This window comes from Myripristis murdjan, chromosome 16 (genome assembly GCF_902150065.1).
Source record: "Myripristis murdjan chromosome 16, fMyrMur1.1, whole genome shotgun sequence".
NCBI lineage: Eukaryota > Metazoa > Chordata > Actinopteri > Holocentriformes > Holocentridae > Myripristis > Myripristis murdjan.
In genome coordinates, this window is record NC_043995.1 from 29,657,035 (window position 1) to 29,674,756 (window position 17,722).

At 42.8% G+C, this 17,722-nt stretch overlaps 1 protein-coding gene across 4 annotated transcripts in view; it reads right to left on the reverse strand.

Annotated features, from left to right (window-relative positions):
• Positions 1-17,722, reverse strand: part of sema6cb (semaphorin 6Cb) — a 183,779-nt gene that overhangs the window by 80,497 nt on the left and 85,560 nt on the right. For all 4 annotated transcript variants that reach the window (XM_030071594.1, XM_030071593.1, XM_030071591.1 and 1 more), the window contains 3 exons: positions 9,290-9,489; positions 4,030-4,144; positions 2,355-2,412 (listed from right to left, as the gene is read on the reverse strand). In XM_030071594.1, the coding sequence (XP_029927454.1) occupies positions 2,355-2,412; positions 4,030-4,144; positions 9,290-9,431 (315 nt within the window). In that variant the 5' untranslated portion in view covers positions 9,432-9,489. The remainder of the gene's footprint in view (positions 1-2,354; positions 2,413-4,029; positions 4,145-9,289; positions 9,490-17,722) is intronic.

The following is a 17,722-nucleotide window of genomic DNA, read 5'->3' on the forward strand; positions in this document are numbered from 1 at the left end:
AAATGTCACTGAGTAGCAGACAGAACAGAAAACCTGCAGTTTTCTTGGCCCTGAAGAGACGTCAGACCAGACTCTGACTGTAAGGCGGAGACCTTCTTGTGGAAGGTTTCCTTTTTTTTGCATCTAAAAACCCTCTGACTGGCATGACAACCAACATTATTTTACTTTCATTCCATTCAAAGAACAAAAAAAGAGGGAGGTGCTCTGGGAACTACATCGTTTGCTTTGGCTGTCTTCATTATTCAAGAGGAGAAATTCATTTTGTGCCCACCGGCTGTGAGATTAACAATAAAAACATCCAGACGACACATGAAAACATCCACACAGGAAAACAGAGCAACTGTACAATAATGACAGCAAAGCAAACACGAATCATAAAGACTTGTTCATAAATCCAACAGCCGCCGACGTGGTTTGTATGGAGCGGTGGCATTTCCTCCCATCTTCCCCAGGGCATTCCTTCTTATCTGTTACTTAGGGAGCAATCTTACCGGCCACACTGACAATTTTGTTTATCTTGTTCTTCTGTTTGTTGGAAAACCAAGACACAAACAGAATGCAAACAGGAGACAATCTCTAAAAATGAGCGACAGGATAAGATCACCAGCTCCCACCTTTCACAGAAAATTGAGGACAGCTGCGGGTCGGGGGCGGACGGTGATGTTCGACCCACGAATGTTAATGTTTGTAAAATACAAAAGGCCCAATCAATCTACCCATTGATATCATACATCCATCCATATATTCATCTATCCATTATGTATCCATCCATGCATAAGGAATATGAATAGGCTCTCTCTAATTAGCGGTGAAAAGGGGACTAATCACTCTCCAAGCAGGACGTGGCGGTCTCATTTGTCGTGTCTAATTTTTAACCCGTTCCTCTTCCCCCTTTGTCCCGGAGTGCGACATCTCCAGTGGGCCGCTCCTTCTTGAAGATCTCAGCGGATTCAATAGGAGTCAGCAAAATGGTAATAGGCCCTCCCTCGTCCACGCTCGATTTAGTTTACTAATAATTACTTATGGCCACCCAGGCCCAGGCAGATCAGTGAAGGGGAGAATGTGGATGAGCCCGGGATATGAAAGATGGGAACTGGCCTGAAATTGAGCCCAAGTGAAGAAATGGATCTATGATGAAGAGGAGACACCATTAGATGGTGATATGACTCAGTCACACACTAATGATCTCGCCCAGACGGATAACAGGAATCGGAAAGTCAGAATGCAATAGTGGCACGCTGCTGTCTTCATTAATTTTCCACTCGATTCCCACTGTCACACTAGCAGGGGCAGGAGGCTGGGCGAATGGCTAAAAAATGCACCGCATACAAACATTCAATATCTAAGTTGTCACATACATTACCGAAAAAAAAAAAAGACAGACTGGCATTATAGCGCTCGGAGTTCCCATTTCTTTCTACCACAGTCAACACCCAAATCAATAGCTTGGATCTCCTTGACATGGAGCGGTGGCCTTATGGGAATGAATATCCGCACTCGAGGCTAATCTAAATACAAGCAAACAAAAGTCCAGGCCTTGGAGAGCTTTTATTTAAGTGCAATCATGTTTGACAAATGAGATTCAGATAGAAGTGAGCACAGCACTTCAAAAGCCACAAAAGCACCGCTCTGCTTCTATTGGATATATGTCTGAAGAGAGATTGCTTAATACTTGAATGGAAAGACAGGGGAAGGCTAGAGAGGAAAATAATGAGATACAAACATTACTAGAGCCTTTTCGTGTAAAAACAAGACGGCCTGTTGCAGACAAAAACAAGAACAAATTTGTTTAAACACCAATTCCTCGCATTGAACACATTTACAAAAAGTAGGTCTGTCCTTATTAGCGGTATATTATCCAGAATGTCCACAGAGTTTTAATTGTCTATTCATAACCCTGGAGACCACACAACCTATTTTCATCTTATCAAAATGATAGGAAGTAGAACCACGTAATGAACACTCATTTATCAATTTAACGGTATTGCTTTTCAAGGACCGAACAGCATCACAAAGCACAAAAAATGTCCGATTCTCACAGTGAGAATTCACGTCGATTACGGGAATATGCATTGAGGAAATCAGCCGAGCTCGGTCTGACTTGTTGTGGGACGGCGGGATGTACAAGTTACAAAAGAAAGTAAAAAAAGTTCTCAAAAGAAATGTGTTTGATTCAACAAACATATCGACGAAACGCTGCATCTCGGGACCGGGTATTGATTATGAGGCACTGGGCCCCGACTTCCAAAACATTTCCAAAAGATACCACGCCCCGATAAAGAGCCGGGCCCTGCGGGGCGGCGAGGGAGACAGCGGCGGGTTTGAAGTCATGATCATGGGAGAGACTTTCCTACCTGCTGTGGGACGATCTGCTCGGAGGAGGTGGCGAGATTGATGGCGAACACATGGTCCCTGCAGGAGATGAAAAGTTAAGACAGCATTAGTGGACTGTCTCGCCTTGCCTTCGCTCGGCTTTGAGGCTTCTGCACACAAGCCTCCATCATGAACCTCTGAAAGCACGCCCCCCGCCCCCTTAAAAACCCCTCCATCCCTTTAAACAGGATTGATGAGAGCCGTTAAACTCGAGCAGTAAGAGGTGAGTTCCTCATAGACGACACCAAACGACAAGCTTATTGGTTTGCAAACCCTTTCTGACTGCAGAGGAGACCATCAGAGGAATTACACAGCGAGCTCTCCAAAGCACTGACAGCCTGCAACCCCTTTGAATAAGTTTTGTGAAGTGAGCCCTGCACTTTGTTGTACGCAGCTGTGGAAAATATGAAGTCCACTTAGGTACATTAAGAATCTCCATACCTTTTTTGGACAGAGCTCTTGGCAGTCGCAGCGCTGCAGTTTTGGGAGAGGGCCAGCGTTGTAGCATAATGTATTTTGCACAATGAAAACGGGGCAGCAGAGGTGGGACCTCATACTTTTTAGATAATTAACCCGTGACATCTTGATCAAGAGAGAAGCTATATGAAATGAGGCTGGAAGACACTCTGTAATGATTTGTAAAAGTCCTGCTGATACAGTCGGAGGAGGAAAGCGCCTATACTGACCAGGAGTTGTCGCTTCTGAAATACCAGAAAAAAAAAAACAAGACAGTCAGAAACTTGATATTTCCATCACTGTCTGTCTTCAAGGCCTCCGTCTCAGACACACATGCAGCTGTTTCACAACTAAACGACTGCGCTAACGTCTGTATCGGAGGTGCCATGTGTTTTTCGTTGCATGTTGTAATTACTTTTTGTGGTGTCCTTGTCATATCGTTTGTCATGCTGTTTGCTGTCTCCGAGTCTTTATGCCCGTCCTGCGCTGCATTGCTTCTCTTTGTTTTTTCTGTCGCCTCTTGCAAACTGCTGGCAATCTTGTCTCATCTCCCAGGTTTTTTGTTTTGTTTTGTTTTGTTTTGTTTTGTTTTTTTGCTCCTTTTCCCCCCCAGTTCCAAATCAGACCTTTCGCCTTAAGCCTGGCTATCAAGATACTGTGAATAAAAATTTTCTTCTGAGTCAACTGGCCTTAAAAATGAAGGTATAATGAATAAAAGATTAGATGAAACTTCACTGACTCCTATGGGGGGTATTAGGCAATCTTAGCAACAGAGAAGAGCATATAGATTAGAATAGAAAGCAATAGCGAGCGCTGAATATATTACACCTAGTAAAATACAGCACTTTGTTTTTGCTTTTTTGTGATGGTTTACAGGTCTGAGGTAAATGCATCACTCTGGTTGTTGTTCACATGAACCAGGAGCTGTAATACATCAGTGTCTATAGGAGTGGGGGAAAAAAAGGAAGAGCTAAACATCAGCACTGACATACTGTATGTGAAAAGGTGAAGATTTGCATTTTTACATATGCAGAATGCTCTGAATGAGTCTGGATATGCAAATTTTCATTGTTAGCATGTAGAGATGCAAGATGGCAAAACATAGACGAATCAAAGATCGGCGATTAGATGCTAAACAGCAGGATAGTGATATTGGATCCTGCATATCGGTGCAGTGGCAGGTAGACGGTGATGCCTGACCTGGCAGCGATGTAGAGCATATGGTTGATCCTCAGCATCCTCTGGAAGTCCAGGCCCAGGCGCACCGTGTCGTTGTCAGACATGAGTCCCTGGAAGCCGGGGTAGAGGTAGGAGTCTGTGTTGGGGGGGAGAAAATGAAATCATTCACGTTAAAACTCAGCGCCAGAAGTTTCCAGCTGATGTAGATAGATAGATAGATAGATAGATAGATAGATACTTTATTCATCCCGAAGGAAATTCACAGTTTTCAGCAGTATCCACAGAGTACAAGATTAAGTAAATAAAAAATAAAGAATAATAAAAAATGAAGAATAATAAAAAAATAAAGAATAATAAAAAATATAAAAAATAAAGAATAAAAGATGACACTCGAGATCTAAAGATCTAAGTACCCAATGTGCAAAAAACAATGTGCAAAAAACCAAAAAAAACAGTGTGCATCGATGTATACAATGTGCATAGATGTGGGCAATGTGCAAATTTACAGTATAAACAGATGATAAATAGCTGATAAATAGATGATAAAAAACAAACAAAAAAAAACAGTGTGCATCGATGTATACAATGTGCATAGATGTGGGCAATGTGCAAATTTACAGTATAACGTGCAAATTTACAGTATTTTTACAGTATGTCTTCCCAGCGGAGGATCTTCATTCAGATGTTTAGTTGGGAAAACATGACACAAACAACAAATTGTTAAAAACTGGAAAAAAAAAAATCTTTTAGTCAACAAGCAAGGGGGACAAAAAGATTTTGACTTTTAATGAGTGTCTTTTCAACGTTCAGATCTGATTGTGTTCATTTTAGCTCAACGTTTAGTAACACAGCATCAGTAACTGATGAAAAAACATCACACCGGTTCAGTTTAAGAAAAGCTGGACGTGGGTTACAACTTGGCCTATTGTACTGAAAACACTGAACATGTATGCTAATGTGTGCTTGTGGGGGTGGATAAGCAGGGGAAAACTAGCCTCCAAAGTTGCAAATAAGATGGTCGTGTCATAGAAGTCAGCCTGATTTAAATAAATGACTGCTGCTGAGCATTTCTTAACAGACCTGTCTGGGGAACATGCCAAATGAGGACAAGGCCACAAATGAAAGGAATGTGTATGGAAAATGGGATCGTCTGGTAAACCGAAGTTTAAACGGCTTTTTTTTTTTTTTGGTGTTGGAGGTCACAAAGTTCACAGTTTAGTGCTGTCATTAATGCAACATGAGACACAAGCAGTCTGAATGCCTTCACCCATTCAGGTCTTAAATATTTGTAATCCACATGAGACTGGCTTTTAAATCAGGGGGGAAAAATCCCTGTTACTATAGACAGAAAGTGAGCATGTGATTCTCTGGCAATCAGGTGCACTCGTGCATAAAAAAGACATATTATATGTCTGTGGGCAACAGCACAAAAACAATGAAATAAGATGAACTGAGAGAAGTGCTGCAGTGAGAGCAAAAGAAAAGGGTGATTTAATATCAGCTCTAGGTTGCACTGAGCCCTATTTTCATTTGTCTTTGTTTCTCTTCCCCCCTCGCTGCCATTTGTAGCTCCAGTGGAATGACTAACTCGCTACAGACAAATTTTAATTCAGACTGTAGCAGTTGGTGTCCAGTACGTTAATCATGGGGCAGCGACAGCCAGGCGATAAACAAACATGACTCACAATCACTTGATTCAAAAATCTGGCACCCCAGTCTGAATGAAATCAGCCTGCTCATTTCTGACACCGGGCTGTCTGCGACATCAAAGAAACGTGCCGTTTCCAATTTCTCCAAGCAACGCCTCAGCGCGGGGCCGGGGTGCACCGGCTCTGTAAAGCACTGTATTAAGTGCCCTGCAGCCTCCCATCTGACCTGAGCTGCTGCTGAATTAGCAATCCCCAGCTAGAAACACACCACAATCTGAAATTACTCCCTCTACGGGGAGCCGTACATTCCCCTAACCACTCGTCTCGAATCGACTCTTTAAAGATTTAAACTCCTAATGACTGGCTGAGTGGTGGACCTTGCTGTGCTGTCTGGCGGGGAGACTCCCAGTGGCTCGCCCGCCCACCCCCTAACCCCCCCATGGCGAATGAGATCCTCTAATTACTCTTCAGCACTTTTACTTCCTTTAAAGTTTTGGGGTGCTGCTCAAGGCAATATTCTCCTTAGTTGGCCACAATTAACCGGAGTAGGCGAGGGCAGTGCTGCAGACCTCTGTGAGCACGAGTAACCCCGCCGCCTCGTTTCTGAGCCCCACGACAAACATCTGCCCCGTGTCTTCTTTAGCACGTATCTGCTCCATGTTTTATTAAATATCGGATATCTGCTGGTCAGAGTCATTCAGGTTCCTCATTGACCACAGCTACTTAAAATCAACTGCTAAAACCTGCAACAAAATTGAAATTGCTGACCACTTTTTTCCACTTCTACCCCTTTTCCCCTGATCTAAAGCCCCACCACCATTCAAGACTTGAGCTTCGATCATTTCTATTTCCATATCGTCCATTGATGATGACTTGAGATCACTGATAGGCGATCTGATTGGCCACACCGGTGAAATGTCAGCATGGATGTAGGTTTGCACATATTAAAAAAAACTCTGTGCAAACTAAGCAAAAGATGTGTGCCAGTAAAGGACAGACCACTGAACACACACATGCACACACAATCCAAATCATATCTATAAAGGTACACGTATCTATATCTACTCTCACGGAGCGCAGAGCAAAGTTTTGCAAAGGAGAAAGGAGATGCGAGGTGTCAGATCCACGGAAAAGAGATGGCAAACCGGTTTGTAATTAAGGATTTAAAATTCGCTTGTCACTCGAGCTGATTAACAGGGCTCAGTGGGCGGACACACGGCTCCACCAGCGACATCACCAAACGCACAGCAGGGGACAAGTTCTAGAGATTATTTTTAAAACATCTTAATTCTGACTGTTTAGTTATTATCACCTACACATCGGCGTGGGAAAAAAAAAAAAAACTGTCAATCATCCCGTCAATCGCTCATATAACGATCCGAATCCGGCTACCAAACCAGGTAATCATTGGAAATCACTGGCGCAATGACACAGGACATACGCTACATCTTAGGACGGCAATCGCAACCTCACTTTGACTTTAACCTACAGCACTATTTAGGACAAATGATCAATAAATCACCATCTTTCTGGGTGAACTTTTGAAACTGCCAGGCTGTTCCGTTCTTCTGCTAATGTAAATGGTGTCACCTGGGCAGTTGGAAAAACACTGTAAAAACTACGTCCTTGGATTTAAAAGTGGCACTAATTTTTCATAAACAATTTTTTTGTGAATTAATTCTTCAATTAATCTTCCACAGAATAGGAGAGGTGGGCCATCCTGCCTTTCAGGGGAGAATTTTAATGTCCCGTAATAGCCTGAATTATTTGTTTCTCCTCTCTAGTCGAAGGTGTTGTATTTAAATCACTTAGTCTTGGCACATGGTTTGAAATCACTATTATAGCCGCCACAAAATTCGGGGGCAAATACTGGATCACTGTGGAATGAGAGTTGTTGTTTTGTTTTTGTGTTTTGTCGCAATATTGTTTATTGTTTATATTGTTTTTTGTATTGCTCTTTAAAGCAGTTTTTTTCTCTCTTTGCACTATTTAATTGTGTTTTTTATACTTAACTTTTTGCACTGTTTGCACCGTGGATAAGGTCAGAGTGAAAATTTTTTTTTCGATTCTCTGTATGACTGGCACATAATGGCAGAATTGACAATAAAGCATCTTGGATCTTGAATCTTGGATATCTGTGTGATAATTTACAGATATTTAACGTTAGCAAATGGCACTTCCAAAAGAATAAAATATCAGCATCGGCGTTCAAACTTTATTACAGAAAGTGGGGGAAACGTTAAGACGAGTCATCTGCTCACGACTCCTTTAAAAAAGTAGTGAGGGAGGAATGATGCCTAAGAGTTTGGGCGGCCGATGCATTACCATACCTAATGGACGTGGCAGCGGGTTGTGAGGAGCCTTCTGCCACGCTGTCACCTGCTGGAACCAGAGGTGACAAATGGCTCTCATTACACCTGGGATGGAGCTCCACATATAGGACTATTAGGGCGGCTATTTCTGCTAATGGTTGCGTTACTCTCTTCCAGATAGATCAATTACAGTGTGCGGGCCATGGTCTCAGCCACCTCTTAAATCAATTATGGGCCATTACATTTACCAGCCAGGACCTCCTCTGCAGACCTCCCAGGTGATTGGGTGCCGCTGATGGGCCCCAAGGGTGGTCCAATGAAGCAGTGCAATAAGTGTGTCACTGTAGTCAATAATCCTCCATGGTCAAAATATTAGCTTATAATCTTGGAACTGCGCTCTGCACTTGGCAGTTCTCGCGCTACAGTCACACCTACAGAGGTTTTCTTGGGTCGGAGCTAAAGCGGAAAAATGAACCTCTGCTGCATTTCGCTTTCAAAATAAAAGTCAAAGCTCACTGCAAAAACGCAAAATCTTACCAAGATTATTTGTCTTATTTCAAGTCAAAAATGTCTTATTTCTAGTCAAAATATCTCATTACACTTAAAATAAGACATGATCACCACAGAAATAAATTGTTTTTAGACAATTTTCACTTGTTTCAAGTAAAAATTCACTTGAAACAAGTGAAAAATTGCTTGTTTCATTGGCAAAATTTGCCAGTGGAAAAATTCACTTGAAATAAATGAAAATTAGCTAGAAACAAGAAACAAATTTTGCCAATGAAACAAGCAAATTTTCACTTGAAACAAGAGACAATTGTCTAAAAACAAGTTACTTCTGAGGTGATCATGTCTTATTTTAAGTGTAATGAGATATTTTGACTAGTAATAAGACATTTTTGACTTGAAATAAGACAAATAATCTTGGTAAGATTTTGCGTTTTTGCAGTGCTTGCTCACTGGACGGAGTTTATGAGCATCGCTCAGGCCGGCCGGCCGGTTCATTTGGTGGTGTTTGACTTTGCAAAGACGAATAACTAAAAATCCTAAAACGCTAAAAATAGTATTATAATTGTTTCCTGTTGTTGGATCTGATTACTGTCTCACTAGCACAGTTAACGTGGATGAGGACTGCCTCACTGTGTTTAATTGGTGCCAACCAAGTTCAAAAGGCCTTGTTCTCGTGTGTGTGTGTGTGTGTGTGTGTGTGTGTGTGGGCCTTTTAACACAGCCATCCAGCGCATATTATTATGCCGATGCCTGGTGTGCCGTTTGCTTCACTTCATCTATTCCTGCAGCGAGGATTAAGGGCCAACTTACGCTCTCTCCCCACGATGCTGATTGGCTCCAGGTCTTGGGGGAAGGGTGTGGCTCCTGAGGACAGCTGAGGTAAGACGGCGGTTAAGGTGAGAGCCAGGACCACCAGCAGACGGGGTCGAGGCGAGCCGGGGACCAGCCTCATTTTGCCAGAAGACGACGCCTCAGCAGAAACACATGGCCAGCAGCGGATTCACCTCCACCTGAGAGGAGACGGGAGATCAACAAGGTTAACACCTCAGAACAAAACCAACTCTGCATTTTTACAGTCACACTTCTGTGAATATACATCGCTGCTCACGTCGCAGTGCTAGAAGTTGGAGTACATTATAGCTGTCTTAATCCTTAATATTATATGAGCCTCATACATTACGGCAGTTTTTAATCATTGTAAAAATTAACATGCAATGATAATGCGATTGAATAATGGCAGCAGCAACTTTTAAAGGTGGCAGCTAAGCTCTTATTAGCATGCAATGCCTCATGCCAATGCGGCGATGTGATTGAGTGTTAGCCTAACCGCCAAGATGTGAGTGCAGACAGACACATGCAGAGAGAGGGGGATAGAGTGAGAGGGGAAGGAGAGAGAGAGAGAGAGAGAGACGGAGAGGGAGCGAAGGAGGAAGCAACAGAGACAGGAGGCAAGCCGCAAGAGCCCGGGCCAACGGGACGCCTGGCTCATTTACGAGCTACTAGTCTTTCACAGGTGACTTGGCACAATTAAAGCTTCGCCCCACTGTGGAGAACACCTCATCCTGCCCACTGTGACACCTAATGGACGCACCAACTACTGAGACTGATGGACAAAGGGAAATAGCTGAAAAATTAAGTAATAATCTGTGACATTTTGATGGGAGTACATTTGCTGCTGCTGCTACTGTCATAGCAATTCTACCTCAGGCAAGTTCATGAAAGCTATTATATTTGCTGTTGTTGGTCTCACAGCAACCAGTGTGGTGTGCTGTAGGTCTGTCCATGGAAACTGAAGGAAAAATGCAGGTGCACAGGTAAAAAATGCATCTCATGTTCCCAGAGGCAGCAGTTCATTTTGAATGAGCTGAAGAGGCTGTCTCAGAGGTGTGCATGAGCAGCAACAGCAAACCGTGGCTGAACACACCACGGATCAAAAGACAAAGACACGAGAAACCTGAACTTCATCAGCAGAAAATCAATGAAAAAAGGACGCACTGATTGATTGACACGTGAGCTTTAGCGCAAAGCCCGACGAGCGCCGCGCACCAGCGGAAACGAGCTTAAGGAGTTAGCACCGAGAATGGCTTCGCTAAAAAGTTCAAGCTCAAGTTCGAGTGAAGTTTCAGTCTGGGAATAATTAACAGCTCTGGTGGTGCACCAGTCTGGGATTGTGTAGAAATGCTAATTTTCACATCTGCTTGATATCTGAGGGAAGAGACAGCGACAGATGGATGGCACAGGGATTTGTCGAAACAAACTTCAAAATGTGATGACCTGCGCTCGACGCCAACTTATTAAGGGCAGTGTGTCCTCCAAGGAGGTTCTTACAAGCCATCCCAAGTTTATGTACTGTGTCGCCTGGCAATGGCACCGGGGCCACATGGTTTTAAGTGGGAGCAGAAAATTAAGTCAACAGAGACATGAACTGCCATCAATATTGATAACGGTCCGCTTCATTGAAATGCAAGGAGGAAGGCTGCATTTAGCGATGAGGTCAAGCGATGATCACACCACCGTAAATCGAGGGGAGTGGGTGGGTGTCTGTTCGTGTTTACTTTATGAATTACAACCGCCTGTGTGTCCTGCTTTGGGCGATATATATACGAGGACAATATACCTGATGGATTAGGCACATATGCCGATTCGGCTTTTTTATTCCACATGCAGTACAGCAACCTGAACCAACTAACTCTGTTAAAGTGGCATCATCCTGAGAGGCAGAGCCATTAAAAACTTCACTTAAGATGACAAAGCCTGTGAGGGAAAGGAAAGGCTCAAGCGAACGTTGCTTATGTAAATACTTAAATTACCTCCAAAATATCTCTAAATTGCAGCCAAGATATGCAAAACAATCCTAAGTGGCATTGTTTAAATGATCTGCATAACTAGCTCGCTTCTGTTGTGAATATCCGTGGAGATTGGCACCTAGAAAACAAAAAAAGGAAAAGGAAAGGAAAGCGGAGATCATTGATGAACAAGCTGCAGGATACTTAACCAAAGGGAGGCAAACCCAGAAGTGTGTGAGGATGACTCATGCAAAACTGTAGTGAGCGGAGGAGCTTATGCAAGACCAGTAAGTCTCACTGAAACCCAGGCTTAAATTTCCACTACAAGCCAAGGCACAGACAGCATGCAGTCTTCCTGATGTGTTTATCAGCACCCTGAGCTGCTGCCGTGTGAGTTTCGCAAGTCTTAACAGCCTTAAAGGAGTGATTCTCACTTAAGCTATGATGAACTGCACAATGAAATCCATTTGGGCTGAAGCTGCAGTAATGTTATGTAAACTAGCATAACTGTCTTTGATCTGATGCTCACACTTTTGTTCTGGTTTGGCACTGAAATGACTGGAGGAGGCAACAGAGAAACCACCACCACCATCAAGTCAAATCAAAGGATTTCAGATTAAAGAATTAATTGCTGTATCATTACAACACTTAAAAACCTCTCTGGGTGCCCAGCACACTAAACAGAGACATTCAGCGGCACTCACACAAATAATGTACAAACAAAAACAACACAGCAATATCAGAACAAAGTACAGAGTGTGAATAATGCATTGCCTTGAAAGGAAAGCGTGCCTTCAAAGTGCAGAATGGGTTATAGGTAGTTAGGGAGGCGCTGCATTTCTGGGTAGCTGTTGCTGCAGAACCGGCTGGTTTGAGCTGTCATGGCCCTGAGCCATTTTCCAGAGGGTTTCCATTTAAAAAGACTGCTGGCTGACTGACAGCGAGGCTCCATGATGACGATGTAAAAATCAAACAAGCTCTTGTCAAATCCACTCATGTCGAGGAGAAATGTCACGCAAGATCTGATCTTATGCCCTTGAAGTACAACTGAATAAGTCATTAATTTTACAGATTGAGGGTCTAAAGACTGGAGGGGAAAAAAATGTTTGCTTTCCTTTTCACACATACATTTAAAAGTTTGAAACCTAACTTTGCAGGCAGTATCTGACCTATAAATCTACAGCTCATCTGAACCAGCAGTTCATATATAAAGTTTCATATCTTGTTGTTATTAACCTTTGCAAAATCCCAGTTCTTCACTGTGTGCCTCATGTGGGCTAAATCCTAAGCTGTGCCTAGAAAGCACACTTCATATGGATCATGTAAAGTTCATCCAGTGCAGTTGTGATTTCTCCAGATGTACTCTATAGGACACGGCTCAAACCAACACGGGGCATGAGCTGAAAGCCAAACGGAGGCTCCAGTTGTTCCACCCCGCGGCTGCCTGCCAAAAAAAACCTGCAATGCTACGAACACAACACATCCTCCCATGTAAACATGTCAGTGACACAGCTCCCTCCTGGAATTCTTCAACTTGTGATTTTTCTTAATCTAAGCAAACACTAAGCCTAATCAGTTAATTGTCTTCTGTGCAGACTGAAGAGAGAAGGCAGGGATGAGCTGATGAGCTGACAGCTGTCGATGGGAAATAAGCCACCGCTTATCCCGTCCCACACTCTCTCCCTGTGTTCTCGGGTTTGGATGGAAGGGCTTGGATCGTTTTGTTTTTAATGAACTGGACTTGTTAAGCCATCTGGGAGACGTTGGCAGTTGGGCCTCTTTGGAGGGCAGAGGATTCTGGGCCGCCAGGGCACTCCATTGATTATATGACATTCATTTGGATTAGCCAACAGTGCCGGATCTGTGGTTTGATAAGATGTTCCCTCGCAGTATTCTGGAGTCTGAGGGCCTTTCATGGAGTTAGCGCAAAAATGAGACTTTAATGACAGAATGAAAATGACGGTCTTTACAGGGCAGCGTGAACGAGGCCATGGTAAGCATTAAAAAAGGATCCATTTTAACTCGTACAGAAACTCTTCCAAGTACATTTTTATGTCCTCGCGGCCTTCCATTTGGCCAGGGACCGCGGTTCCATAAAAAGCTACAATTAAAATCGTAAATGCCAATTTTATCCTCAATCAACTGCATTGCACTGAATGCACCTGTCGGCTCTTGGGAGATCTATTTTCTGCCAACACCTGCTGCACACAGCTAAACAGAGGAGCATAATCCTAATGCAGGATCACCCTCTAATATTCTCTGACCTCACCGGTTCTTCAGTGGCGGTGAGGCTAATCCACTCATTTTTGATAGGCAGAGAATCGAGTATACCTCTCACCTCCCACCTCTGGGCACTTGGATATCTCTGAGCTCCTTGGCCGTGGAAATTGAGTGAGCTCCACCATCCTCCCCTCTCACATTATATCTGTGGTATACACCGGCCAACGTAATGAGGGAGCACATCCCCGGTCTTCTCTATAATTTCCAAGACAATTAGCCACATTAGCTTCTACTCTCAACAGGCCATTACAAACAGGTTCGTCTGCTGGGCACAATCATAACGCCGCACTGATGGCAACCAGATGGTACATCTAGTTTTCTAAGTGTGGGATGTGGCTGAGGAGTTACAACAATAACTTTGTTTGTATAACTGTATTAAATGCACAGAAACAACAAAAGAAGAGCACAGGTTACACAATATCAATGGACCAACACAGCAAGGCCATACTGGAGAGAAAAGAGGTCTAACTAGGGTTGAACATTTTGCAAAAAAGTTGAAAACTTTCCATAGAAATTAATGGGAACAAATGGGTATTTGCAAAATTGCAGGTTAGCCTATCACAAGGAACTTAAACATAGCTGGAAAAAAATGTGCTGAATAATCTTGGTTAAAGCCAGATTTAATGCAAATTCATCCATCACATGCACAGATCATTTCTATAATCCTGCACACTGAAGCCACAAAACTACATTTGAACCCACGGACGACATCCAGTCAAGTGAGTTTTGATGGCATTACTGGGTTAAATATATTTGATCTATGGTATTGAAGTTGAATTAACAACAAAATAAATCAATACATCCCCGCAATGTATTTATACCATAGCTATTGAAGAGACAGTCTATCATGCTGCTGAGCTGTGATGCTGTTGTTTTCTGTTTTCATAAAAGAATGCAGGTTATAGTTTGATTTAGCATCCTGACTGAGGAGTGTTCATCTACCCATCTAGCCTATTTATATTCATATATCCAGCATCAATCAAATCAAATCAAATGCAGAAAAATGCAGAAGCCAGAGAAGCTTGAGAGAAAATGCTTTCATTTTGCTTTTCATTTTTTGCACTGCATTTTTTTTTTTTTTTTTTTGTTGAGTGGGGGGCATAGAGAATGTTTATTTTATTCACCATTCATGTTTTTTTGTTGTTCAATGAAATCATCATTTCAAGTTCTACTCACAACTAAATCAAAGTCAAAAATGTCATTTAAAAAAAAATGTATTAGTTGGTGTGCATGTCCGCTTATGACAAAACAAAATTTCCAGAATGCCCCAGCTTAACCTCCCATGGAAAGCTTTTGGAAATTTACCGGAAATTTTCCACCCCTTTGCAACCCTAATTGTAAGATCTTTAAAAATGTCTGTAGTAAAAAAGGAGAGTAATAGATGGATGCCTCTTTAGTTTGTTATATTTAAACCAGTGTCTCAAACAATCATTACCCCAAGCAACAGATCATCTGTGTTGTTAATAAAGCTCTGAGTCCAGCAGCTATACATCATAACTACATCGTTTTGAAGCATTTTTGTGTGACACCACATGTTGAGAAATAAAACAATTTCTGTCAGAAGTGCAATGACTAGAAATAAATGTCGCATTAGGCTAATGGATGTTTCTGGTCGGGAATATTCAGGGAACAACAGCATGAGTTGCCTTTCAGCTTTCTCTGCTTTGCCACACCAATATGTGAAAACCTGCCTGATGACTTTTCATTGTTGCCAAAACATCTTCATGAGACACTGGTGTGACAAGCGAGAAAACAACCCATGATATGGATGGAGCACAGCAGTACAAATGTCTCATTGTTCCAGCCTGAGCCATATTGTCCCTGACCTCCTTTTAGAGGGTTCATCAGACCACCAATATCAGATCGCTGTCTCATGACACCGCTCACATGGCCAATCATTATCACCGAGTTGTTTTTGCACAATTTGTCTCAGCACCCACGACTCGTCCTTTCCCAGGATGCACTTTGCAAAACCGATCCTAGACGGTGCACAAAAACACCCGTGATGACTCGAATAAGGAAAGTTTCCTGGAGGATGCATCTCGTTGTCAGATATTGGGGAGGGTGGTTCAACAGTCTTTCCACAAAATGACGTCTAATAGAGACACTTGTTTTCAACCGTTCTTTCCTCTGCCCGGCAGTTATTTCAACTCTCCACTCGACCCTCTCAGACAAGGGAAACTTTGCTAATTAGATTTCCAATGGCTAACCATGCAGACGTCGTCGAGGCAAATTGGAATTGGGATCAAGGAGCATTGGGCAATAATTGGGAGAACAGCCCCCACAGGATACAGAGGCAGAATCTATGGGTTGATTTCCAGACAAATGTAACATGTGGTGCAAACCAGTTCATCCTACTGTAGTTAAAACTTAGACCCAATTAAGAATGTCTTTGAAAGCACCTCTACAAGATCACTAGTGTTGATCAAGGGCAGTGGCCTTCAGACTTTCTTTTGCTGCCTTTGGTTTTAGTCGAGACTTCACTGAAGTCATACTGATGTAACATCTGGCATAAGAAACATTAATTGCCATTTAATGCATTTTTTTTTTTTTTTTTTTTGATTTGTTTATTTGTTTTTTGTTTTATTTCCCACAAATGGCGTGTAGATCTTTGGTTCAGGTTCTGAAAAATTAATTTCTAGGAATGTTTTTTGCTATTTTGCAAAGGATGAAACAAACAAAATAAAAAAAAAGTATACAAGATAGATGTCACATAAACATTTGTGATTGATGCAGCTATAGTTGGAGGTTAAACACTTGTAAAGCTGGGGAACATGTGCTCAGAAATATATGTTGATGCTATTCCAAAAGGAAATGTAACTAACAGTATCCTAATGACATTATTTGCATTTTTATTGTCATTCTTAAGTTGGATGTGGAACAGTTTAGACTGTTTTTAATTGGCCAGATGCTGTGACTGAACATTTGGCATAGCAAAAGCCAAAAATCTAAGCTGCTGAACACAACCATGTCAGCCAAAAGAGTTGTATATTTCAGGAAAATCCAAAGGTTCTGCAGTGGCAAAAACAGAACGGCTCAAGGGGACCTCAGCAACAACATTTTTAAAAGTCCATTAGCATCCCGGGTCGAAGAGAAGCGATGGCTGGCTTCTTGCCTTTTACCGAGAATAGAAAATCAATGGTCCCTGTAGTCCCTCAGTTCTTGGATTAGTATGTCAACTGTCTGGTGTCAGTATAATGTAGTCTCATTCTCATAGTATCTGCACTGTGCCATGGCAGGGAGAGGGCAGAGTGGCATCCGAGATGAGATGTGTCTGTCAGGGGAGGTTGGGACCCTCCCTGCCATCACTGCCACTCAGCTTGTTCCCGGGGGGACGCTGCTTTAACCTCAGTGTCCACAGAGTTCAGACAAGTGATGGGCAGTCCTGTGGAGGAGGCCATCGATTGTCACCCCATGTCAGGATACTCCACTCTGTCCCCATGGAAGAGTCCCCACAGATTTGGGATTGGTTTCTACTCAAGCTTCACCGGCTCATCTTTACAGGATTGATGTCGGGGTAAAATCAAGCCGACAGCCAGCATCAACAAAGTTCTGAGAAGTGTTTCAGCACAGCACTGACACTACACATGGTATCACCGTTGACAGGGTATAAATATTTGTGTCAGAGTGAACACCCAGTATTCAAGAAGAGTGGAAATTGTTTTAAAGAGCTGGCACCCATCGCTTTATGCGCTGGTTATCAGCCTCGGAGGAAAATACCCTTGCCTCCAGTCAGGTCTTGAACTCAAGGCTCCCTGCCACAGCGGGCGAGTTGGCCAGACTTCACATACAGGGATCTATGCAGGAGTCAGACACCGAGACGGTTCTCTGATCGATCTGGAAAACCGCTGCAAGCATCATCCATCGCCTTTGTGTCCATTTGGGATAGGAAAAAAAAAGCCCAGAAGGCTATCAGTGGAAGAGGAATCAGCCCTGTGCCAGGGATGTTCTCTTCATTTGTCTGCCTCCTGTTAATTATTTAGATTCATTTTCAGAGAATCCTATAATTTCTGACCATTCGGTGCTCCTTGGCACTCAGTTGGGATCCACTTTCAATCTTCTGGGGCCCTTTCTTAAGGCATCTTCCAGTGCGTCTAACCTAGGGTCACCTAATCAAAGAGATCAGTGTAAAATATGCAGGGCGGCATTTGTGCTGCCCCATACTCCTTCATTCCTG